We start from the raw sequence: 22,431 nt of genomic DNA, 5'->3' as shown, positions 1-22,431 counted from the left end.
GTCGGTGCCCGGTCACTGCCGTGGGACCCTCGCTGAGCGCGGCCCTTCCCTTCCTCCGGGCTTCCCCTGCGCAGTGCCTGGCCACGGGGCTGCACATCCACCCCGCCCTGAGCCCCGGCATCCCTCGCCCAGCCGAGGTGTAGGGATGAGCTGCACTGGGACATGTTGAGTGCTGCCGGGCCCTCGGGGCTTTGTTACCTTCCTGCCTCCCTGCTCGGCGGCATGCAGCCAGAGCACGGCCTTGGTGCAAGCACGCGGGTCCTCTTCCTTCCTTCAGCCTTGGCTAATAAAAGGCACCGTGTGACAGTGAGGACTTTGTTGGGCTCCAGCAGTCTCGGGGATCCCAGGCAGCGCCGCTGGGCATGGGGTAAGTGGGGCCGGTTTAGGGCACGGCAGCACCCGCGGAGCACGATTCGTCGTGCGGGGAGGTGCGGGGAAGCGCGCAGCCCCGGGCCCACGTTGTGCTCCTGGAGACGTGCCCCGTGTGGGCGCGGGGTGCCCAGGCGCTGCACGGCCAGTCCCAGCCGTGGCGTGTGCTGACGGTGCCGGGCACGGCTGTGCTGTACTGTGCTGTGCCGTGCTGTGCTGTTCGTCGGCCACCGCCGCCCAGCACTCCGCCTGCGCCTCACCTTGCTGCACCTCGGCGCAGGCAGGGCCCTCCCTCCCTGGCACGGCGCTCGGAGGAGGAGACAGGCGCCGGCTGCCCTCCTCCAGGAACCAGCGGCCGAGCGCAGCAGGGCCGTGCCGGCTCCGCTCTCGGCCCCCAGAGGGCACGGCCACCTGCCCGGCCCGCCGGCCCCACGTGCGCAGGTAGGAGAGGCTGCGGGGCCCCGGGGCGCGGCGTGGCCTCGCGGCTGCGCGTGGGCATTGGTCGCGGCACGGTGCGTGGGGAACGGGGTCCTCGTGGAGAGGGGCTGCATCCTCCCGCAGCCGCCGGGCGCTCCTCAGGGTGGGTGCGGGTCGGACTTTGCGCAGCGAGCCCCGCGTCGGCGGGGAGCTCCGTGTGCCTGCAGACACCAGCACGGCCCGGCGGCATCCCCAGGAGGAGGTTATGGAGCCTCGGCTGAGCCCCGCGGAGGCCGAGCCGGCAGCCTCTCGAGGCGCCTTTGTCGGCACCGGGGCGTGCCCGTGCTGCCGACGCCCGGCTGTGCGGCCGAAGCTGGCCCCTTAGCCGCACGGGCGGGCAGTGAGGGCCTCCAGGCAGAAGGAATCGGCGGTGACATTCCCGTAGCCTGGAGACCGCCGTCCCATTCAGTGGGCAGCGCATTTGAATAAGAATCGTGTGTGTCTGTGTGCGTGCGGGGGGGGGGAGGCCGGCCGGCCGCCTGCTTTCCCATCGCTTCGGCTCAGTTCTGCACGCCCGGATCGGGGCGGTGGGCTCTCACCTCCGGCCTCGCGACATCGCCGCACCACCCAGGTACCGCCGGGCCGGGGGTCGGGGCTGGGGGAGCGCTCGGCCTTGCCTCTCCCACCCGTTGGCACAGCGTTGAGTGGGACCGGAGCCGGGCAGAGCGCGGGCATCCGGCCGGGATGGGCGCATGGCGTCCCCCAGCACTGGGTGGCCGCACGCGGGGACAGGAAGGCCGGGATGGGGCGGCGCGGGGTCAGGCTTTGATCCAGCGGCGACTGCAAGGTTGGAAAGAGGCGGTGACGGCAGAGAAGGGAGCGCAACAGGCAGCAAGAGCCTAAATTTAACAGCAGGACCCTGGCCAGCTGCAGGATGTCCTTTCCTGGCCTGCTCCAGCACTGCTGGCTCTCGTCTCCAGGTGTCCCTGGGACCCAATGGGGACACCGGTGTAGGAGGCGGACACGGAGGCTACAGGATGGAGTTTGGGGACGCAGCCGTGGGGCTGGGGATGCGGCTGAGAGATGGGTGATGCGTGTGTGGGGCTGGGAGGGGCCCGGGCAGTGCTGCCCCACGCTGCAGCCCCATGTCTGTGCCCCACAGGCAGGGCTCGTGGCTGCCCATGGATGTCCTGGTGCTCTCTCTCCTCCTGGGTAAGTGCTGCTCCCACAGTGCCAGGGGCTGCAGTGCCCCCAGGACTGCTGACCCGTGTGGGGGCTGTGGGTCGCAGGGCCGTGTTGATGCAGTGAGTGTCCAGGCACTGCAAATCCCAGCCAGGAATCCAGGCTGCACTGAGCCCTGTAGGATTAACAAGCACCTGACCTGGCTCCCGGCTCCCCCTGGCACCACTCCATGAGCCGGGTGCCCGCAGCACCCACACTGCCCCTCCCCATCCCCTCCTGCCAGCAGCCCCCAGCCCAGCGCCCCACTTACTGTCGCTGCCCTCCCAGCCCTTTCCCTGCCCCCCGGTCACGAGGCCACAGCCGCACTGCCGGCACCTTTCCGGGTCACGGAGCTTCATGCTGCATCAGTGGGTCAGGATGTGGGGGTGGCGCAGGATGGGGGTGGGGTAGCACAGGGCTATGGGGTGTGGGTTTGTGGCGCAGCCCCCCCAGCCCCTGCGCTCTGTGCAGCGGGGGTGTCAGCGTCAGGGGGCTGGGAAGAGCCGGATCCATCCCAGGGCTGCGCCCGCGGCAGCTGCTACCCGGCCACCGGCAACCTGCTGGTGGGGAGAGCCCAGCAGCTCAGCGCCTCGTCCACCTGCGGGCTGCAGGGGCCCCAGGAGTACTGCATCGTCAGCCACCTCCAGGTGAGCCTACGGCACGGCACAGCACGGCACAGCATGGCACAGTGTGCCGCTGCAGCCACCACGGTGATTGATGCTCCCCATGCAGGACTCTGAGAAATGCTTCACGTGCGACTCACGAAGCCCGGCCCTGCGTGAGAGCCACCGCATTGAGAACGTCATCTACCTGCACGGCCCCCACAGCGAGAGGAGCTGGTGGCAGTCGGAGAATGGTGAGAGCATGGCCGCTCCGTGCGTGTGTCCCCACGTGGGCTGCGTGCCTCAGCCAACACCATCCATCCCTGCAGGCGTGGAGCGCGTCAGCATCCAGCTGGACCTGGAGGGCGAGTTCCACTTCACGCACCTCATCATGAAGTTCAAGGTGGGTGCACGGAGCACAGTGGGATGGACCCCATGACCCACCGGTCCCTACCCCACCGTGTGCCCCCACCTGACTGTGTGCCCCGCAGACCTTCCGCCCCGCAGCCATGCTGGTGGAGCGCTCGGCCGACTCTGGCCGCAGCTGGAAGGTGTACCGCTACTTCGCCTACAACTGCTCCAAGCTGTTCCCCGGCGTCCCCACGCATCCCTCGGGGCACATCGGCGAGGTGCTGTGTGAGCAGCGCTACTCTGAGATCGAGCCCTCCAGCCACGGCGAGGTGTGTACGGCTGGGTGGGGTGAGGAGATCGGGGCTGGGGAATGCGCTGACACGCTGCATCCACCTCCAGGTCATCTTCAAGGTGCTGGACCCCTCCATCCCAGTGGCAGACCCTTACAGCCCCGACATCCAGGGTGAGTGTCCGTCGGGATGGGATGCGCCGCTGTGGGGCAGCACTGTGAGCACTGACAATGCCACCTGTGCTACCCAGAGCTGCTGCGCGTCACCAACCTGCGGGTGAACCTCACCAAGCTGCACACGCTGGGGGACAACCTGCTGGACTCGCGGCGGGAGGTGCTGCACAAATACTACTATGCTGTGGATGAGCTGGTGATGCGTGGGAGCTGCTTCTGCCACGGCCACGCTGCCGAGTGTGCCCCTGCTCCTGGTGCTCCGCCATCTGTCCCTGGCATGGTGAGATGCGGCAAGGCACGGTGTGGCACAGGGTGACTGCCTGGGCTGATCCAGGTGCTCTCTCCCAGATCCACGGGCGCTGTGTCTGCAAGCACCACACGCAGGGGCTGAACTGTGAGCGCTGCGAGGACTTCTACCACGAGCTGCCCTGGCGCCCGGCCGAGGGCTCCAGCACCAACGCCTGCCGCCGTGAGTGCCACGAGCCCACAGCTGGCACGGCGCGGGGCTGTGGGGTCCTGCTCTGCACAACGGGGCTTGGGGTCCTGCGTGCGGTGGGTCGGGGTCGGGTACCAGGGGTGCCGTCCTTGCAGGGTGCGACTGCAACGAGCACTCACGGCGCTGCCACTTTGACATGGCCGTGTTCCTGGCCACCGGGAATACCAGCGGGGCCGTGTGTGACGGCTGCCAGCACAACACCATGGGCCGCCGCTGCCACCTCTGCAAGCCCTTCTACTACCGGCACCCGCGCTCCGATATCCGCGCTCCCACCGCCTGTGTCCGTGAGTGCCCCCCTTGCCCACGACCCCGTGTCCCCCACTGCCACCTGCCCCAGCTGCACTGATGTCCCCGCAGCGTGTGACTGTGACCCGGCGGGATCGCTGGATGGCGGCGCCTGCGATGCCCACACGGACGTGGCGCTGGGCATGATCGCGGGGCAGTGCCGCTGCAAGGAGAATGTGGCTGGGCCACGATGCGACCGCTGCCAGCACGGAGCCTATGGCCTCAGCCAGGGAGACCCTCAGGGCTGCCAGCGTGAGTTGGGGCTGGGTTGGACATGGGCTGTGGGGATGGAGGGTTTGTGTGGGGACAGATGTGGTGACGTAGTGACGGGGATGGGAATGGGGGAATATGGGTGGAGGAGTGGGGATGAGGGAGGGTAAGGGAAAGGGGGATGAACAATAGTGCAACAGGGACTGAAGGTCATGGGGCAAGGAGGGAGGGCCGTGGAGCTGCAGATAGCACATCACTGGGTGCACTGGGGGCTGTGGTGGGTGGCAGTGCTGCGTGGCAGCCCACTGTGTGTGTGTGTTTGTGCGCTGGGCAGCGTGCCGGTGTGACCCACGGGGCACGGTGGCGGGCAGCTCCCCCTGTGATCCCATCAGCGGGGACTGCTACTGCAAGCGCTTTGTGGCCGGGCGCTCCTGCAGCCAGTGCGTGGTAAGTGCCCCAGCCCCACACTGTGCTCTATTGCCTTGGCTCTCCCCAGCCCCACAGCATGCCCCGGGGCTGGGTTGGCCCCACACCTACTCCCCATCTCTCCCATTTTACTGCAGCCTGAGTTCTGGGGCCTGAGCTATGATGTAGGGGGCTGCCGGCCCTGCTCCTGTGACTTTGGGGGAGCCTACAGCAACCGGTGAGGCCCCACAGTACTGCCCAGCAGGGCACTGGGACACAGGGATGGGGGTGGGGACAGGGAGTGATGGGGCCATTGCTGGAGGGATGGGGACAGGGCTTTACAGTGAAGACAGACTGGTGTGGAAATGGGGGTGGTCTCTGTGCCTGGAGGTGGATGGATGGGGATGGGGAGGGATGCGGGTGAGGCACAGCTGGACAGAAAGATGGATGAGGGCAATTCCCCAGGTGCTCCATGGAGGACGGGGCCTGTCCCTGCCGCCCCCACCTCATGGGCCGGCAGTGTGACCAGGTGCAGCCTGGCTTCTTCTGTGCACCCCTTGACCACTACACCTACGAGGCTGAGCAAGCCACAGGCCACGGGCCCAGCCACCCCCAGCTCCCAGTGAGTGTCCCCAGCCTGGGCTGCCACGATGCCCCATGCCTTCTGTATGGCCATCCCCATGCTCCATGCATGGCCATCCCCATGCATGGCTGTCCCCATGCTCCATGCATGGCTATCCCTGTGCATGGCCGTCCCCATGCTCCATGCATGGCCATTCCCATGCATGGCTGTCCCCATCCCTGCAGGGCGCCGTGCGTGCAGAGGTGCCCCAGGACTGCCCCCAGCACCGCAATGGGGACCCAGCAGGGCGGAAGGCACGTGCTCGGCCCCAGCGCAGCCCTCCCCGTGCCCCCCAGCCCCGCACAGCCCCACACCACAGCAACCAGCGGCCCCCCAAGGTGAGAGCCAGGGTGAGGAGGGGGCACAGCAGGGCACAGCCTTGGGCTGGGGCTGAGCCATGCGATGCTGTGCCCAGCCTGATGTGGAGCCGGTGCTGCGGGATGGGGCCGGGCGCATGGTGACGTGGACTGGACTTGGGTTTGCCCGTGTGCGGGATGGGGCCGGGCTGACATTCCGCGTGGACAACGTGCCCTACCCCATGGAGTACGAGCTGCTGCTGCGTTATGAGCCTGAGGTGAGAGCGGCTGTGGGATGACCCTGGTGTGCACCATGTGGCACTGTTGGTGCTGATGGATCTTGCATCCCATTGCAGTCAACTGAGGACTGGGAGGCTGTGGTGAGCGTCAGCTCCAGGGCGCTGCCCACCAGCCCCCGCTGTGGGAACCTGCTGCCCTCCGAGCAGATGTACCGTGAAGGCCTGCCCCACAGCCAGAGGTGGGATGGGGTGGGAGGCATTGGATGAGGATGGAGACGGGGAAGAGGTGGGATGGGATTAGATTGGGAATGAAGTAGGGGTGGAAAGGAGATGGAGATGTGGATGGGGTGGGATGGGGAGAGGGAGGAGGTTGGGGATATGGATGGGGATGGGATTGGGTTGAAGACTGAGATAGGAATGAGAATAGGGATGGGGTGTAGACAGGTTGGGCTTGAGAATGAACATGAGTTTGGGGATGGGGATGAGACTGGGCACAGAGATAAGAATGGGAATGCAGATAGGATAAAGGTGGAGATGTGCCTGAGAGGATGTGATGGGATGAAATAAAGAGATGGAATGAGGATGGAACTGGGAATGGGGTGGGATAGAAGGGGGATGAGGATGAAGATAGGATCAGGACAGGGAGATGGACAACACTGCCACACTTCCAGAACTGAGGGATGGGCATTGGGATGTGACTGGTATGAGAAGGAAGATAGTCCTACCACACAGGTCAGGGAATCAGGGTGATGAAGGTGGCCAGGTCCTGCTGCATTCTTCTGGCCATCTCCCCGTGCCTCGATGCCTTCCTTTCAACAGGTATGTGCTGCTGTCCCGGCCCTTCTGCTTCGAGCCCAGCACCCCATATGAAGTAACTGTGCGGCTGCAGAGGGCTGGCGTCACCCAACGCCACCCCAGTGCCTTCATCCTTATTGACTCAGTAAGGGGGTCCCAACACATCCCACACCTGATGGGGAGAGGGGCACGGGTGGGCCAACCACATGTATGGTGGTGGACAGAAATGGGACGGGGTGGAGAGAGAGATGAAGGGGATATAGATGGAGACGGCAATAGGATTGGTGTTGCAGCCAGGTCTGGGGCAGGGAATGAGGACAGAGATGTTGATGGGATGGGGCCATGCATGTGAATGGAGATGTCAGTGGGGCTGGGGATCTTGATGGAGTTGGGACTGGTTCGGGGACAGCCCCACCACCTCCCCCTGCCCCACAGCTGGTGCTGCTGCCGCGTGTGCCAGAGCTGCCGGGCTTCCACGGGGCAGCAGCGGAGGCGGTGCAGCGGCTGGAGGAGCTGGAGCGCTACCGATGCCTGGAGGCTTTCCATATGGCCCCACCGCACACCCTGGCCGAGGCCTGCGCCCGCCTGATCTGCAGCGTCTCAGCCATGCTGCATGACGGAGCTCTGCGTGAGTTGGGGGCTGCAGGGATGAGGGGCCGTGAGCGGGTGGGTGGGTGAGTGGGCTACGGTACAGCCATGCTCAGCGCAGCAAGGCTGGATAGTGGCTGGTGCGGGAGAGGGCAAGGGACGGCGTGTGGCATGGCATCCCCATCCCATACACACCCCTGCTACCCTGCAGCCTGCCAGTGCGACCCGCAGGGCTCCCGCAGCAGCGTGTGCCAGGTGCTGTCAGGGCAGTGTGAGTGCAAGCCCCACGTCCTCGGCCGCCGCTGTGACCGCTGTGCAGCCGGCAGCTATGGCTTCGGACCCATGGGCTGCAGCCGTGAGTAGCGGGGTCTGCTGGCGCATCAGGCATGCTGGAGTGGGATGCCTCTGTCTGTCTGTCCATCCCACCGGGATGGTTGTTCTCTGGCTTGAGGTCACCCTGACTTGAGCCATGCCATTCCACAGCCTGCGCCTGCTCCCCGGAGGGCTCCGTGTCCCAGCTGTGTGATGCGGGCAGTGGGCAGTGCTGGTGCCAGCCAGGCATCGTGGGCCGGCAATGTGACCGCTGCCAGCCAGGCCACTGGGGCTTCCCCAGCTGCAGGCCCTGCCAGTGCAATGGGCACGCCGAGGAGTGCGACCTGCGGACGGGCAGCTGCCTGCACTGCCGTGACCACACCACCGGCCGGCACTGCGAGAGGTGAGCACTGCTGCTGGAACAGCTTGGTGTGGCATGGCATGGCATGGCATGATCCTTACAGCACTGAGGAGGTGGGGTGAAATGGGGTGGGATGGGGTGAATGGGATTGAACTGGTTTAGATTGTATGAGATGGGATGGGGTGAGAAAAGATGAGATGGAATGGGATTGGGTGGGGTTAGAGTAGATGGATGGAATGAGATAAGATGTGATGAGATGGTATAGGATAGAGTAGGGTAGATTGCAATGGGATGGGATAAGACAATATGGAATGAGATGGAATAAAATGGGATGGTGGAACTGGATGGGACGAGTTAGGATTAATGGGATGGGATGAGATTTGATGAAATAGATGGGATGGACATCTGAGACCTCACTCCTGCCCTTGCAGGTGCCAGGACGGTTACTACGGAGACCCAGTGCTGGGCTCAGGGCAGCAGTGCCGCCCCTGTCCCTGCCCCGGCTACCCCGGCACGCGGCACTACCACGGCAGCGCCTGCCATGCCGACGAGGAGACCCACCACATCGTGTGTCTCTGTGCGCCTGGATACGCCGGTGAGGGGCAGACAGGCACCACGCTGCAGAAGCCCAGCAAGGGGGCTGAGGTTCCATCACCCACACCCCATGTCCACACAGGGCCCCGCTGCGACCGCTGCTCTCCGGGCTACTTTGGGATGCCGGAGGTGGAGGGAGGGGTGTGCCGGCCCTGCCAGTGCAACAACAACATTGACACCAGCGACCCGGGGGCCTGTGACCCGCACACAGGGCACTGCCGCCGCTGCCTGTACCACACCGCCGGGCCCCGCTGCGCCCAGTGCCAGCCCGGCTATTTCGGCAATGCCCTGCAGCGCAGCTGCCGCCGTGAGTTGGAGCAGGGGCTGTGGGCACGCGGGGCTTTGGGGTGGCACGGGGCTGAGCCCCACGTGGCTGCCCACCACCCACAGGCTGTAGCTGTGACCCGCGGGGAACGCTGTCTGCCCACTGCACTGCTGGCACCTGCAGCTGTGACCGCGCCACGGGAGCCTGCGCCTGCAGAGCCAATGTGGTGGGCAGGAGCTGCGACCGCTGTGCGCCCAACTTCTGGAACCTGGGAGGAGCGGGGGGCTGTCAGCCTTGTGGATGCCATCCCATGCACGCCACACACCCTGCTTGCGACGAGGTGAGCATCCCAGCGTGAGTCCTGCATCCTCCAGTGGTGAGAATGGGTGGGCTGAGCACCTTGCTCTCACTGCAGGTCACGGGGCAGTGCCGCTGCCACCCCGGCTTTGGTGGCCGTGTCTGTTCCCAGTGCCAGGAGTATCACTGGGGAGACCCCGAGCTGCAGTGCCGAGGTGAGAGCATGGCACAGGGACTGGCAGTGGAGTGCATGGGGACATGGGGACCCTGGGGAAAGAGGAGTCTTGGGGATACAGGCTGCCCTTGGGACAAGGGTTGAGATTTGGGGTACATGGGGGTTTCCTGGGAATATGGGAATCTTGGGGAAGGAGGAGTCTTGGGGACACAGAGCTTGGGGACACAGGGGTCCTGGGGACATAGAGAGTCCTGGGGACATAGGGTGAGATTTTGGCTACATGGGGATTCCTGGGAACATGGAGAGGATCCTGTGGATGTGAAGGAGCTTGGGGACGTAATGAGCTCGTGGGGATGTGGTGGGACCCTGGCAATAGGGATGAACCTGGAGCCATAGTGTGATGCTGAGGACATGGTGGGATGCCAGGGACATGGGATGGGGACAGGGTGAGTCTCTGGGACTCTAGGTATGTGATGGGACCTGGAACCATGGGTGACCCAGGAGACACAGTGCCACTCTGAGGACACAGGGGCCTCTGGAGGGACCAGGCTGTGACAATTCCCATCTCTACAGCCTGCGAGTGTGAGCCGCTGGGTGCCGAGAGCCCACAGTGTGACCGAGCCAGTGGGCAGTGCCAGTGCCGGCCAGGCTTTGGAGGGCTGCGCTGTGACCGCTGCCAGCGGGGCTACCAGACCGCCTTCCCTCACTGCTCTCCATGCCACCCTTGCTTTGGGCGCTGGGATGCGGCGCTGGGCAGCCTGCAGGATGGGCTGCAGCACCTTGGGGCACGGGTACAGGCACTGCGCGAAGGAGGGTCTGCAGCCCCACTCAGCCCCCGCCTGCGAGCACTAGAGGAGGCCCTGAAGCATGCAGAGCGGCTGCTGGGTGAGGGGAGCAGCCCCAGTAGCCCCCTCCTGCAGGAGCTGGCCGGGCAGCTGGATGGCACCAGGCAAGTGCACACAGTGGGCTTGGGGGGTTTTATGCATCCAGAGGTATTTGAGAGCTCTCTGCCCCATAGGACAGAGCTGGACAACTTCTGGAAGAGGCTTCAAGAGCTGGAGCAACACGTGGATCAGCTGGAGCAGGATGATGCGCTGCACCACGGCCGGCTGGCCAGGCTGAGCCATGAGTTGGGTGGGCTCAACCAAACCACCTCCCATCTGCAAGCTGTCCTTGGCACCGTGACAGCAGCAGGGTTCAGGGGTAAGGGCGTCCAGTGAGGGCTTTGGGGGGTATAGGGGCTGGGAGAGCCATGCCTTGATACTGGGTGTGTAGTGGGGGCTGGGAGAGCTGTGCCCAGATGCTGGGTGTGTGGCGGGACTCTGGGGAAGTGGGGGGTGCTAGGAATAGAGGGACCTTAGGGGAGTGGTGGGACTCTGAGCATGGAGAGACAGTAAATACTTAGGGAGATCCTGGGACATGGGGAGCTCGTGGGGACATGGAGACATGAGGGACATGGCTGATCCTGGAGCCATAACAGGATGCTGGGATGTGGTGGGACTGGAGGGACACTGTGTACCTGCAGAGTCATACCGCAGCATCGTGGCGGCAGCACGGGACTCACGGCAGGCGGAGGTGGTGGCCAATGGCACAGCAGGTGAGCTGAGTGCAGCACGGGCCACGCAGCTGGCAGCTGAGCAGGTACTGCAGCAGCGGGGCGATGCGTTCCGCCGGAGCACGGCCGCACAGCGGAAATCCCTGCGGGAGGCACAGAAACGGGTGTCAGGGCTCAGCGTGGCCGGGATCAATGAGAAGGTGAGAGTGGGACGGGGAAAAAGGGGCTCAGGGTGAACACATCATGGGTGACGCATGGGCTGCTTTGCCCTTGAGCCAGCTGGGTCTGCCCATTCAGGCTCCACCTTTTGGGTCTCTGCAGATTTGTGGAGCTCCTGGAGACCGGAGCTGTGCAGAATCACTGTGTGGAGGAGCTCTGTGCCGGGACAGCACGGGGATGCGGCACTGCGGGGGTGTGGGGTGCATGGGGGCCCTGCCTGTGTCAGATCAAGCCCTGAGCAGCACCCGCAATGCCTCACAGCAGCTGGAGGTGGCCCTGGGACAGCTGAGTGCTGTGACACAGAAGGTAGGAACAGTGTCCCCATGTGCTGTGTTCCCACACGTGGCCCTTTGTGCCCATTTGAACATCATCCCTGTGCTCACTTCTGGCTCAGTTACGGCCCCTTGCACATCCCAACTGTAAACCCCTTGGTGCCCCTTGGTTACACCCCAGATGCAGGAGGTGCAGGACCTGGCGCGGGGCGCCCGCAGCCGTGCAGAGGAGGCCTTGGAACGTTCACAGGCTGCCCGCAGCCGCACAGAGAAGGCGACAGCGCAGCTGAGGGACTTCATCCACCGCATCAAAGCCTTCCTGTCAGGTAGGGCCGGCAGTGTGTGGGCACTGGGCATGGTACGGGGTGTTGTGCCCGCCCTGAGCTCACCCTGCTCCAATGTCCTGCAGAGGAGGGAGCAGATCCAGGCAGCATTGAGCTGGTGGCACGGCAGGTGCTGAACATCTCCCTGCCCAGCAGCCCTGCACGCATCCAGGAGCTGCTGCAGGAGATGCAGGAGAGCATCAGCCAGCTGGATGGGGTGGATGCAGTGCTCAATGGCACGGCGCAGGGGCTGGAGGCTGCACAGGAGCTGTTGGCACAGGGACAGGATGCCAGGCGAGTGGCAACGTGCTGGATGGGGAGGGTGACAGGGCCCTGAGCATGGCTGGAGATGTCTGTATCACCACAGGGAGCGAGCGGAAGGCGTGAGGGATGAGCTGGCAGGGACGCAGATGGCGCTGCAGGTGGCACGGGCACAGGTGATGGCGACTGGGAGCACCCTGCAGAGCGCCAAGGATAGCATCCGGGCTGCTGAGGTCAAAGCCAGGGAGGTGAGAGGTGATGTCGGAGATGGGGACCCTGGCACACCCCCTGGGCCCTGTGGGTAACGGAGTGGGCACACAAGGAGAGCAAAGCCTCCTATGGGCATGGCGTGGTCACGCCATGGGTACCCGACGGGCACACGATGCCCACCCACCACCTCTGCCCCATGCACCCAGGCGGAGCGCAAGCTGCAGGCGCTGCAGGGGAAGGAGTCACGGCTGCAGCGGCGGCTGCGTGAGCTGGCACAGCGTGTCACCGCCCTGCAGCAGCGCGGACGGGACGCCCGGCGCCTGGCGCAGGATGCCCATGATGGGGCGCAGCGTGCCACCGCCGCCTCCAGGACGCTCAGCCAGGTGAGCCCCGGCCTCGCAGCGGGTGGGGGGGGTGATGCGGGGAGCTCGGCCTCACCGTGCCGTGTGCCCCCAGGACCTGGCGCATGTGACTCAGCGCTACGTGATGCTCAAGGGCCGGGTGAGCGGGATGGCAGGGGTGGCCGGCGGGGCCCTGCAGCGTGTGACACGGCTGACGGCCGAGGCCAGGGACCTGCTGGATAAAGCCAACAGCAGCAAGAAGCGGCTGGAAGGTAAGGAGCGGCCGTGGGACGGGGGCCGCCCGCTCGGCGCCCGCAGCCCACCCCGTGCCCCGTGCCGTCCCGCAGAGCTGGAGCAGCACTTCGGGGCCAACGAGCAGGCGATGGCGGCCAAGGCGACGCGGCTGCAGGCGCTGGAGCGGCAGGTGTCGGGGCTGCTGCAGGAGATCCGCGAGCGAGCCAACGCGTACGCCACCTGCTAGGGAGTTCGACCCGCTCGGGACGCGGCCCCGCGCGGCGCGGAACAAACCCGCGGGGTGTCTGTAGCGCGGCCCCGCCTGCAAATAAAGCGCTGAGCAGCGGCTGCCCGTGTCCGGCCTCTCACTGTCACGCGTGGCCGAGCCCCGCGCGTCCCCCCGCGGTACCCCCGGCCTCCGGCGGGGCGGTGCTGGCCCTTCCCGGCCCGGCGTGGGCCGCCGTGCGAAGGGACCGCCCCGCGAGTTCCGCGCAGCCCCGAGCGGCGCCACAACTTTGCGGAGGGGAGGCGGGAGGGAACCCACCCCCCCCTGCAACGCGCGCCCACCCACGCGAGACCGGACCCCACGCGGCGGCACCTGCACCCCGAGTCCCGCGCCCCGCCGCAATGCGCGGCTCCGCAGCCTTCCTCCCCCCGCTCCTTTTCCTCCTCCCCTCCCTCCTGGTCCCGCTTCTGCCCGGTAAGTGCGCGGCGCCCACTCGCGGAACGCCCTCGGGTTGGGGTCCGGGCCCCGCGGGGCATTTCCGGGCGGATCGCGGAAGGGCCCCCGCTCCGGGGCTGCGCGGGACGGGAACGGAGCTCCGCGTGGGGTCCGGCCTCATCCACCCGCTGCCCACGCAGGGCCGGGAGGGGCCGCGTGGGCCGCTTCTTCTCCCGACGCCCCCCAGGGCTGCGCCCGCGGCAGCTGCTACCCGGCCACCGGGGACCTCCTGGTGGGGAGAGCCCCGCGGCTCAGCGCCTCCTCCACCTGCGGGCTGCGGCGGCCCCAACCCTACTGCATCGTCAGCCACCTCCAGGTGAGGCGGGGGACAGGGGGATGGGGACGGGGATGCGGTGGGGTGGGGTGACCGTCGAGTCCCCTCCCGCAGGAGGAGAAGAAGTGTTTCGTCTGTGACTCGAGGAGACCCTACGACGCCCGCAGCAATACCGACAGCCACCGCATTGAGAACGTGCTGACCACCTTTGCCCCCCGTCCCAAGAAGGCCTGGTGGCAGGCGGAGAACGGTGAGCAATAGGGCATCCCTGGGGGGCTGCTCTTCCCATCCTCCCACACTGAGGAAGCCGTGACTCAGCCTTGTGCTGCTGTGGCCAAGGCTGGAATCACACGGGTGTCCCCCCCAGGCGTGGAGCACGTCAGTATCCAGCTGGACCTGGAGGCTGAATTCCATTTCACCCACCTCATCATGACCTTCAAGGTGGGCGCAGCAGGATGGCACAGACCCCATAACCCCGGCTGCCTTCCTGCCGTGTTTCCCCACCCTGCCACGTGCCCCCATCCATCCCGCCGTGTGCCCCCCTCCTTCTATGTACCCCGCAGACCTTCCGCCCCGCAGCCATGCTGGTGGAGCGCTCGGCCGACTTTGGCCGCAGCTGGAAGGTGTACCGCTACTTCGCCTACGACTGTGCCGCGTCCTTCCCCCACGTCCCCCGTGGGCCCCCGCGCCGCATCGACGATGTGATCTGCGAGTCGCGCTACTCCGACATCGAGCCCTCCACCGAGGGAGAGGTGAGGCTCCAGCAGCACCCAGGGTCACTTTGGGGACCCCGCTGTCCCTTCACCAGCCTTCTCCCTCCTGCAGGTGATCTACCGCGTGCTGGACCCGGCCATCCCCATCCGCGACCCCTACAGCCCCGCTATCCAGGGTGAGTCGCCCGCCCGTCTGCCGCCCCGCGGCTCTATTTTGGGTGTCACTATTTTGGCTGCTGTCTCTTCATGCTGAGCCCCACTGAGGGGCTGGATCCGGGAGCTTCCAGACCCCTACAGCAGGGTGTGGATGAGTGTGGGGCAGCGTCGAATGCCAAGCAATGGGAGACAGGGCCATGCCAGTGCCAGGGCAGTGACTATAGGCCTGTGGGATGGTGCCGGTGGTGGGCAGATGAACAGCACAGGATGCAGTGGGTTAATGGCTCAGGCTAAATTTAGGCTGGGAGCAGGAGGAGAGGAATCTGCGGGGCCCGGCTGCTGGGAAGCTGCTGTCCCTGGGGAGCCGTCCTGCTGGCCCCGTGTGCCGTGCAGCACTGCCGGCATAAAGCAGTCCATGCCCAGCCGTGGCACAGCCTGGTGCAGTGCCCTGCAGCTGGGCACAGCCGCGTTCAGCAGGTATGGGTGAGCAGAACCAAGCTGCCAACTATGATACTATGATACTATGAACTTTCTACGCAGAGCTGCTGCGCGTCACCAACCTGCGGGTGAACCTCACCAAGCTGCACACGCTGGGGGACAACCTGCTGGACTTGCGGCGGGAGATCCGTGAGAAGTATTACTATGCACTGTATGAGATGGTGCTGCGTGGAAACTGCTTCTGCTACGGGCACGCCTCGGAGTGTGCGCCGCTCAGCGGGGCCACCGCCACGGCGGATGGCATGGTAGGTGACCCCAGTGCCACACCGCATTGGGGTGCACGCAGCGCTCCGTCCTGCAGCCCCTCACTGCGCCATCCCCGCAGGTTCACGGGCGCTGTGTCTGCAAGCACCACACGCAGGGGCTGAACTGTGAGCGCTGCGAGGACTTCTACCACGAGCTGCCCTGGCGCCCGGCCGAGGGCTCCAGCACCAACGCCTGCCGCCGTGAGTGCCACGAGCCCACAGCTGGCACGGTGCGGGGCTGTGGGGTCCTGCTCTGCACAACGGGGCTTGGGGTCCTGCGTGCGGTGGGTCGGGGTCGGGTACCAGGGGTGCCGTCCTCGCAGGGTGCGACTGCAACGAGCACTCACGGCGCTGCCACTTCGACATGGCCGTGTTCCTGGCCACCGGGAATACCAGCGGGGCCGTGTGTGACGGCTGCCAGCACAACACCATGGGCCGCCGCTGCCACCTCTGCAAGCCCTTCTACTACAAGGACCCCAGCAAAGACCTGCGGGATCCTGCCGTGTGCCGAGGTCGGTGCTGTGGCGCGGGGTGACACAGGGCTGCACCCGGCCCCAGTGTTGTGGGGCTGTCACAAGAGCTCTAGCACTGACTCTGCCTGTCTCCAGCCTGCAACTGCGACCCTGAGGGAACCATGGATGGAGGGCTGTGCGATGGTGCGGATGACCCGGAGCGGGGGCTGATTGCGGGGCAGTGCCGCTGCAAGGAGCATGTGCAGGGCCCTCGCTGCGACCGCTGCAAAGCTGGCTTTTTCGGGCTCAGTGCTGCCAACCCACAGGGCTGCCAGCGTACGTACTGGGGTATGGGGTCACCCAGTGGTATCGGGCAGCACCACAGACCACTGTCTGTGCACAGGGTGTCGGTGTGACCCCCGTGGCACGATGGCCGATGGCAGCCAGTGTGACCCCATCAGCGGTGACTGCCTCTGCAAGCGGCTGGTGACCGGGCGCAGCTGCGATCAGTGCCTGGTGAGTGGAGCCCTGCACAGTGCTCAGGGCCATGGCACCACGGCTGGCTCGCTGACCCCATTGCTCTCCACAGCCCGAGCACTGGGCTCTCAGCCACGATCTCCCTGGCTGCCGGCCTTGTGAGTGCGACGTGGGAGGTGCCCGTGACAACCGGTGAGTTTTGTCACAGCTCAGTGGAAGGGGCAGTCCTTTAGCCCTGGGGGCTGACAATGTGGTTGTGGTGCCAGGTGTGCCGCAGAGACGGGGCAGTGCCGGTGCCGCAGCCACATAGTGGGACGGCAATGCGAGCAGGTGGAGCCCGGCTTCTATCGCATCAACCTGGACCACTACACCTATGAGGCCGAGGATGCCCAGCTGCACAAGGTGAGGGGCAGAGCTGTCCCTGGCACCAAGTGGGGGCAGTGAGGCTGAGGTGCACGCCGACCGAGGCCCCTTTCAGGGTCTTATCTCATCTCTGTGCCTTTTCCCAGGGCTCGGTGGTGGAGCGTGAGCCTCATGCAGGTCACCTGGCCTCCTGGACAGGGTCAGGCTTTGCCCGCATGCAGGAGGGCGGCTGGGTAGAGTTTCATGTGAGCGACGTGCCATTCTCCATGGAATATGATGTCATCATCCGCTACGAGCCCCAGGTGAGTCTCACTGATTGGGGTGTTGCACCTCCAGAAGAGGGCATGCGGGGCTCTTGGTGCAGTGATTTTTGCCTGTTCTTTGCATGCAGCACCCGGAGCCCTGGAAGGAGGTGAGGGTGCAGGTGCTGCGCCCCAGCCCCGTGTCTGCCAGCAGCCCATGTGGGAACACCATCCCAGTCGATGACCAGCTCTCCACCAGCCTCCCATCTGGTGCCAGGTGAGTGTCCCAGCACAGCTGTGCTGACCAGGGCTGACGGGAGGCACTCAATTCCTCTTGCTCTGCTTTGTCCCCAGGTATGTGGTGCTGCCCCGTCCCATCTGCCTGGAGCAGGGCGTCTCCTACACCATCCGCCTGGAGCTGGGCTGTGCCACAGGACAGCAGGACCCCACCGCCAGCGTGCTCATTGATTCGGTGAGGACTCTGGGATGGGGCTGCGTGCTTCAGGGGGCACAAGGGATGTGGCATTAGGGTGATATTCTGCTGACCCCCCACAGCTGGTGCTCCTTCCCCGTTACTCCTCCATGGAAATGTTCATCGGGGGTGACCCCGCTGCCATGGGACGTCGGGAGACCTTTGAGAGGTACCGCTGCGCTCAGCATTTCCACACCGTGGTGCTGTCGCCGGTGGCCGAGCCCTGCTCCCGCCTCCTGCACAGCCTCTCAGCCATCCTGCACAACGGGGCACTGCGTGAGTATGGCCCTACACACCCCACACCCCTTGCTGGTGACCGGTGCTCACTGTGTCCTGCCCGCAGCCTGCCTCTGCGACCCACAGGGCTCGCTCAGCGCCGAGTGCCAACCGCAGGGCGGGCAGTGCCGCTGCAAGCCCAACGTCGTGGGACGGCGCTGCCACCGCTGCTCCCTGGGAACCTTCGGCTTCGGGCCCGGCGGGTGCCGACGTGAGTGCCTATCCAGAGCAACGGATGCAGGGAGAGGTGCTCCCTGCTTGCCGGGGTCTTTAGCCCATAGATACTTTGATGCCTTGCAGCCTGCCAGTGCAGTGGTGAAGGATCGCTGAGTGCTGTCTGCGACACCGTCACAGGGCAGTGCCCCTGCCGTGAGGGTGCCCACGGCTCACGCTGTGACCGCTGCCAGCCGGGCCACTGGGGCTTCCCAACCTGCCGGCCCTGCCGGTGCAACGGGCACACCGAGGAGTGCGACCCACACACGGGCAGCTGCCTTCGCTGCCGTGACCACACGGACGGCGAGAGGTGCCAGCGGTAAGCAGGGTGCTCGCTCACCTGGAGCGTGGCAGAGTGCTACAGTCAGCCCTAACACCCCGCTGACACCCCCAGGTGTGCGGCCGGGCACTTTGGGAACCCAGCGCTGGGCTCCGGCCAGCACTGCCGGCCCTGCCCCTGCCCCGACGGACCCAGCGGCCCCCGGCACTTTGCTGCCTCCTGCTACCAGGATGGGCGCTCCCGGCAGGTTGTCTGCCACTGCAGCCCTGGGTACACAGGTGAGTGCCTGCTGTGCCTTGCTCGGTGTCCTCAACCCTGTCCCCAGGCACTGCACAGAACTTTGTGCCAACAGGTCCCCGCTGTGACGAGTGTGCGCCCGGGTACTATGGGGACCCTCTGCAACCTGGTGGGCGCTGCCTGCCCTGCCAGTGCCACAATAACATCGACATGACAGATCCCGAGGCGTGTGACCGGCGCACAGGGCAATGCCTGCGCTGCCTCTACAACACAGCAGGGCCATACTGTGCCGAGTGCCAGCCTGGGTACTATGGGGATGCCATACAGCACAGCTGTAGGCGTGAGTATATACAGACATGCTAGACGTGCCTCCTGCCCCAGCACTGCCAGGGCCCATGTGCACACCACTGTAAGGTCCCTGTTCTGCTGTGGCTACCTTCTCTGCCCATCCCCAGCACTGCTGCCCTGTTCTGTCCCAGCTACATCCTCATCTTGTGCCCATTCCCACCCTCACAGCCTCCCTGATTCTGTCTTTGACCTGTCCTTACCCCATCTCCATCTTGTCTGCATCCTATCCCTGCCCAGTCCATGTCTCTCCATTTTGCCCTGTCCCATCCCTACTTGTACCCCTAGCCTCCCTAACTGTAATCCTTACCCCATCCCCATCCTCATTCTGATCTGCTCCCACCCTTTCCCTGTCTGCATCCTAACCCCATCTCCTCCCAAACCCACATCCCTACTCAGCCTCCCTCTGCTTCCAGGTTGCTCCTGCAACGCACTGGGCACTGATCCCAGAACCTGTGGGTCGCAGCAGTGCCAGTGCGACCAGCGCAGCGGGCAGTGCCACTGCCTGCCCCACGTGGAGGGGCAGAACTGTGACCGCTGCAGCCCCAACTTCTGGAACCTGGGCAGTGGGCAGGGCTGCGAGCCCTGTGCCTGCCACCCCCAGCACTCATTGTCACCTGCATGCAACCAGGTGAGATGCCCCGGGGATGGGGAAGCTGAGAGGATGGTGTGGGAACAAGGTGCCAGCTTTGGCTATGTGGTGTCTTTCAGTTCACAGGGCAGTGCTCGTGTCGGCCGGGCTTTGGGGGCCGGACCTGTGCCGACTGCCAGGAGCAGCACTGGGGCGACCCACGGCTGCAGTGCCGAGGTGAGAGCTGGGTGGGCAGGGGCTGTGCCATGCCCTGAGGCACCCTAACTGCTTTCTCCCCACAGCCTGTGACTGCGACCCCCGTGGCATCGCCAGCACCCAGTGCCATCGTGGCAGTGGGCACTGCGACTGCCGGCCCGGTGTCTCTGGCGTCCGCTGTGACCAATGTGCCCGGGGCTTTTCTGGCACCTTCCCGGCCTGCCAGCCTTGCCACCCCTGCTTTGGGGACTGGGACCGCGTGGTGCAGGACCTGGCCTCCCGCACTCGGGCTCTGGCACAGCGGGCCAGCCTCCTGCGGCACACCGGAGCTGCCGGTGCCTTTGAGAGCACCTTCCGACGGCTGGAGGAAAACCTGGCCACCGTGCGTGATGCAGTGGCCGCTCGCAATGCCACCGCCACCACTGCCACGTTCCTGACACGTGCCACGGAGGGCTTGCGGTGAGCACAGGGTGTGGGGCACGGCTGTGGGGGTGTGGGGCAGGGCTCTGTGAGCGTGGCAGGTTTGTCACCTCCTTGCTTTGCAGGCAGCAGATCGGGGAGGCCACTGAGAAGCTGACACGGCTGGAGAGCGAGCTGACAGCGGCACAGGATGCTAATTTCAATGCTAGCCATGTGCTGGGCATGGTGGATCGTGGAGCCCGCACCCTCAACCACAGCCTGCATGAGCTGGGGCAGAGGCTGCATGCCCTCAAGACCTCCAATTTCCTTGGTAGGCAGCACTGGAGTTCTCACAGCAGCGTCCCATAGTGGCACGCAGGGATCTCATGCTGTTCCACTGCCTCCAGGTGCCTTTGACAGCATCCGCCAGTCCCACTGGGAATCACAGGATGCCGAGCACCGAGCGGATGCTTCCACCCGTGTCGTACCCAGCCCTGTTAGTGCTTCGTCAGCCACGCGGCACCGCACCGAGCAGCTCCTGGCCAGCAGGAGGGATGCCTTCAACCGACAGAACGCAGCCAGCCGGAGGGTGCTGACGGAGCTGGCGGCCAGGGCGCGGGAACTGAGCCTGCACCCGCTCAACAAGAAGGTGGGATGTGGGATGGGAGTGGGGTATAGCACCTGGGAACGGCTCAACCCCGCCAGCCTTACAGGTGTGCGGCGCTGCTGGGGATGTGCCCTGCGCCGAGAGCCCCTGCGGAGGAGCCGGCTGCCGGGATGAGGACGGGGCACGACGCTGCGGAGGGCTGAGCTGCGGCGGGGCCGTCTCCACGGCTGACAGTGCGCTGGACCGCGCACGGCACGCACAGGAGGAGCTGCGGCGGGCAGCTGGAGAAGTGGCCCAGCTCTCCCACAGGGTGTGTGACGTGAGTGGAAGCGGGCAGTGGCTGTGTGTGCTGGTGCTGATGGTCTCTGCCCCTCGCAGGTGGCTGAGGCCAAGGGGAAGGCGGATGAGGCTCGGCTGCAGGCGCAGGCAGCCCTGGACAAAGCTAACCAGACCAGGGCCCGTGTGGAGCACTCCAATAAGGAGCTGCGGGACCTCATCAGCCACGTCAAAGCCTTCCTGAGCCGTGAGTACAGTGTGCAGAGGGGCTAACCCCGCTGCTTCCTCTGCCCCAAGGCACAGGGCGTGATGCTGATGGCTTCCACCTGCAGAGGAGGGGGCCGATCCCGAGAGCATTGAGGTGGTGGCCAGCCGTGTGCTGGAGCTCTCTCTGCCTGCATCACCGGCCCAGATCCACCGCCTGGCTGAGGAGATCAAGGCACGGGTGCGCAGCCTGGCCAGTGTGGACGCCATCCTGGAGCAGACGGCTGGTGACGTGCGCCAGGCTGGACAGCTGCTGCAGGATGCCCAGCGGGCCAAGTGAGTCTGGGGACATGGGGACACAGCCTCGCTGCGGCCTGAGGCACTGAAGCCATACCGCCTCGGCTGCAGGGCACGGGCAGAGGGCGTGCGGGGCACAGCTGAAGCAGTGCAGCAGGCATTGGAGGAGGCGCGGCAAGCACAGGGCACGGCCGGGCAGGCACTGCACAGCACCGCTGCTGACATCCAGCACAGTGAACGCACCATCGGCACGGTAAGGGCACCCTTTGCTGCCATGGCACTTGGCAGCCCTGTTGCCTGTCCCCACCGTGGAGACGCCCCATCTCCGGCTGTCTCCAGATGCAGGCCCAGATGCTGGGTGCGGAGCAGCAGCTGGCTGCTGCCATGGAGCGGCTCGGTCTCCTGGAGGGTCAGACGGACGCCCTGAAGGTGAAGCGTGCCAACAACAGCCTGGCGGCCACACGTGCCCATGATGCAGCTGGCATCGCGCGGGACCGTGCCAGCGAGGCCAAGCAGGTGCTGGAGGGGCCGCTGAGGGATCGGTACCGGGCAGCCCAGGAGCTGGTACAGCACCGGGCACAGGGAGCGCAGCAGGCAGGCGGCCGGGCACAGCAGCTGCGCGAGGAGGCTGCCGGGCTGCTGCAGGATGCACAGGGCAAGCTGCAGAAACTGCGAGGTGAGGCCGGGAAGAGTGTTGGGCCTGGGGGGATGTGGGGTGGGGTTGTCCTCACCCACCCCCCCATCTTCCTCCCCGTAGCTCTGGAGGAGGCGTACGAGCGGAACGAGCGGGTGCTGGATGCCAAGGCGGCCCAGCTGGATGGGCTGGAGGCCAGGATGAGGGAGGTGCTGGCCACCATCAACCAGCAGGTCCAGATCTACAACACCTGCCAGTGATGGCTGCCCTGCTGCCCACAGCCCCTCCTGCTCATCTTGCTTCTAGGGTTGGGGGGGCTCAGAGAACCCTCGCAGTGGGCACCGTGCGTGCGAATAAAGATACCCAGCAAGATTCCCGTCCCCCTGTTATGGCTGCCGTCCCCACCCTGCTGGCCTCGGGCCGGCTGTAGGGCTGGGGAGCTGCTGCGGGAGCCACGAAGCGAGGAGCTGCCGCTGCCGCCGTGC

General features: G+C 65.7%; 2 protein-coding genes across 5 annotated transcripts; both read left to right on the top strand.

The window, feature by feature from the left end:
* The first annotated feature begins 316 nt into the window (after window positions 1–316).
* On the top strand, window positions 317–13,126 carry LOC140257623 (laminin subunit beta-2-like). 4 transcript variants are annotated; one of them, XM_072347050.1, is made up of 35 exons: window positions 317–367; window positions 1,949–1,998; window positions 2,479–2,654; window positions 2,740–2,863; window positions 2,939–3,012; window positions 3,101–3,289; window positions 3,360–3,423; window positions 3,501–3,703; window positions 3,772–3,892; window positions 4,015–4,203; window positions 4,277–4,456; window positions 4,749–4,861; window positions 4,978–5,057; window positions 5,285–5,441; window positions 5,627–5,779; window positions 5,857–6,015; window positions 6,094–6,215; window positions 6,796–6,916; window positions 7,207–7,399; window positions 7,571–7,714; window positions 7,843–8,074; window positions 8,464–8,627; window positions 8,709–8,933; window positions 9,017–9,231; window positions 9,307–9,403; window positions 9,937–10,312; window positions 10,382–10,566; window positions 10,889–11,118; window positions 11,240–11,443; window positions 11,591–11,735; window positions 11,819–12,026; window positions 12,100–12,241; window positions 12,410–12,586; window positions 12,660–12,816; window positions 12,892–13,126. In XM_072347050.1, the coding sequence occupies exons 1-35, from the start codon at window positions 363–365 to the stop codon at window positions 13,023–13,025; spliced, it is 5,508 nt and encodes a 1,835-aa protein (XP_072203151.1). In that variant the 5' UTR covers window positions 317–362; the 3' UTR covers window positions 13,026–13,126. The 4 variants fall into 4 exon arrangements, with proteins under 4 accessions (XP_072203151.1, XP_072203154.1, XP_072203153.1 ...); XM_072347052.1 differs by lacking the exon at window positions 317–367 and adding an exon at window positions 726–810; XM_072347051.1 differs by lacking the exon at window positions 317–367 and adding an exon at window positions 1,204–1,417.
* Window positions 13,127–13,258: 132 nt separating this feature from the next.
* LAMB2 (laminin subunit beta 2) lies at window positions 13,259–22,318 on the top strand. Its single transcript, XM_072347395.1, has 32 exons — window positions 13,259–13,478; window positions 13,640–13,815; window positions 13,888–14,023; window positions 14,141–14,214; window positions 14,337–14,525; window positions 14,599–14,662; window positions 15,183–15,385; window positions 15,466–15,586; window positions 15,709–15,897; window positions 15,994–16,173; window positions 16,241–16,353; window positions 16,427–16,506; window positions 16,581–16,716; window positions 16,824–16,979; window positions 17,069–17,196; window positions 17,274–17,391; window positions 17,475–17,667; window positions 17,735–17,878; window positions 17,968–18,199; window positions 18,275–18,438; window positions 18,513–18,737; window positions 19,159–19,373; window positions 19,454–19,550; window positions 19,616–19,988; window positions 20,075–20,259; window positions 20,336–20,577; window positions 20,642–20,845; window positions 20,914–21,058; window positions 21,144–21,351; window positions 21,424–21,565; window positions 21,652–21,988; window positions 22,070–22,318. The coding sequence occupies exons 1-32, from the start codon at window positions 13,406–13,408 to the stop codon at window positions 22,204–22,206; spliced, it is 5,379 nt and encodes a 1,792-aa protein (XP_072203496.1). The 5' UTR covers window positions 13,259–13,405; the 3' UTR covers window positions 22,207–22,318.
* The last annotated feature ends 113 nt before the right edge of the window (window positions 22,319–22,431 follow it).

This window comes from Excalfactoria chinensis, chromosome 12 (assembly GCF_039878825.1).
Source record: "Excalfactoria chinensis isolate bCotChi1 chromosome 12, bCotChi1.hap2, whole genome shotgun sequence".
NCBI lineage: Eukaryota > Metazoa > Chordata > Aves > Galliformes > Phasianidae > Excalfactoria > Excalfactoria chinensis.
This window is presented reverse-complemented; position numbering and strand designations above follow the sequence as displayed.

Coding starts and splice junctions, on each gene's coding strand:
- LAMB2 (XM_072347395.1), top strand. CDS start 13,406: ATGCGCGGCTCCGCAGCCTTCCTCCCCCCGCTCCTTTTCCTCCTCCCC. Junction 18,439..18,512: donor CTGCAGCCCTGGGTACACAG/GTGAGTGCCTGC, acceptor TTGTGCCAACAG/GTCCCCGCTGTGACGAGTGT. Junction 20,578..20,641: donor TGCACCCGCTCAACAAGAAG/GTGGGATGTGGG, acceptor CCAGCCTTACAG/GTGTGCGGCGCTGCTGGGGA.
- LOC140257623 (XM_072347050.1), top strand. Junction 5,780..5,856: donor GCAACCAGCGGCCCCCCAAG/GTGAGAGCCAGG, acceptor TGCTGTGCCCAG/CCTGATGTGGAGCCGGTGCT. Junction 9,404..9,936: donor CCCCGAGCTGCAGTGCCGAG/GTGAGAGCATGG, acceptor CCATCTCTACAG/CCTGCGAGTGTGAGCCGCTG.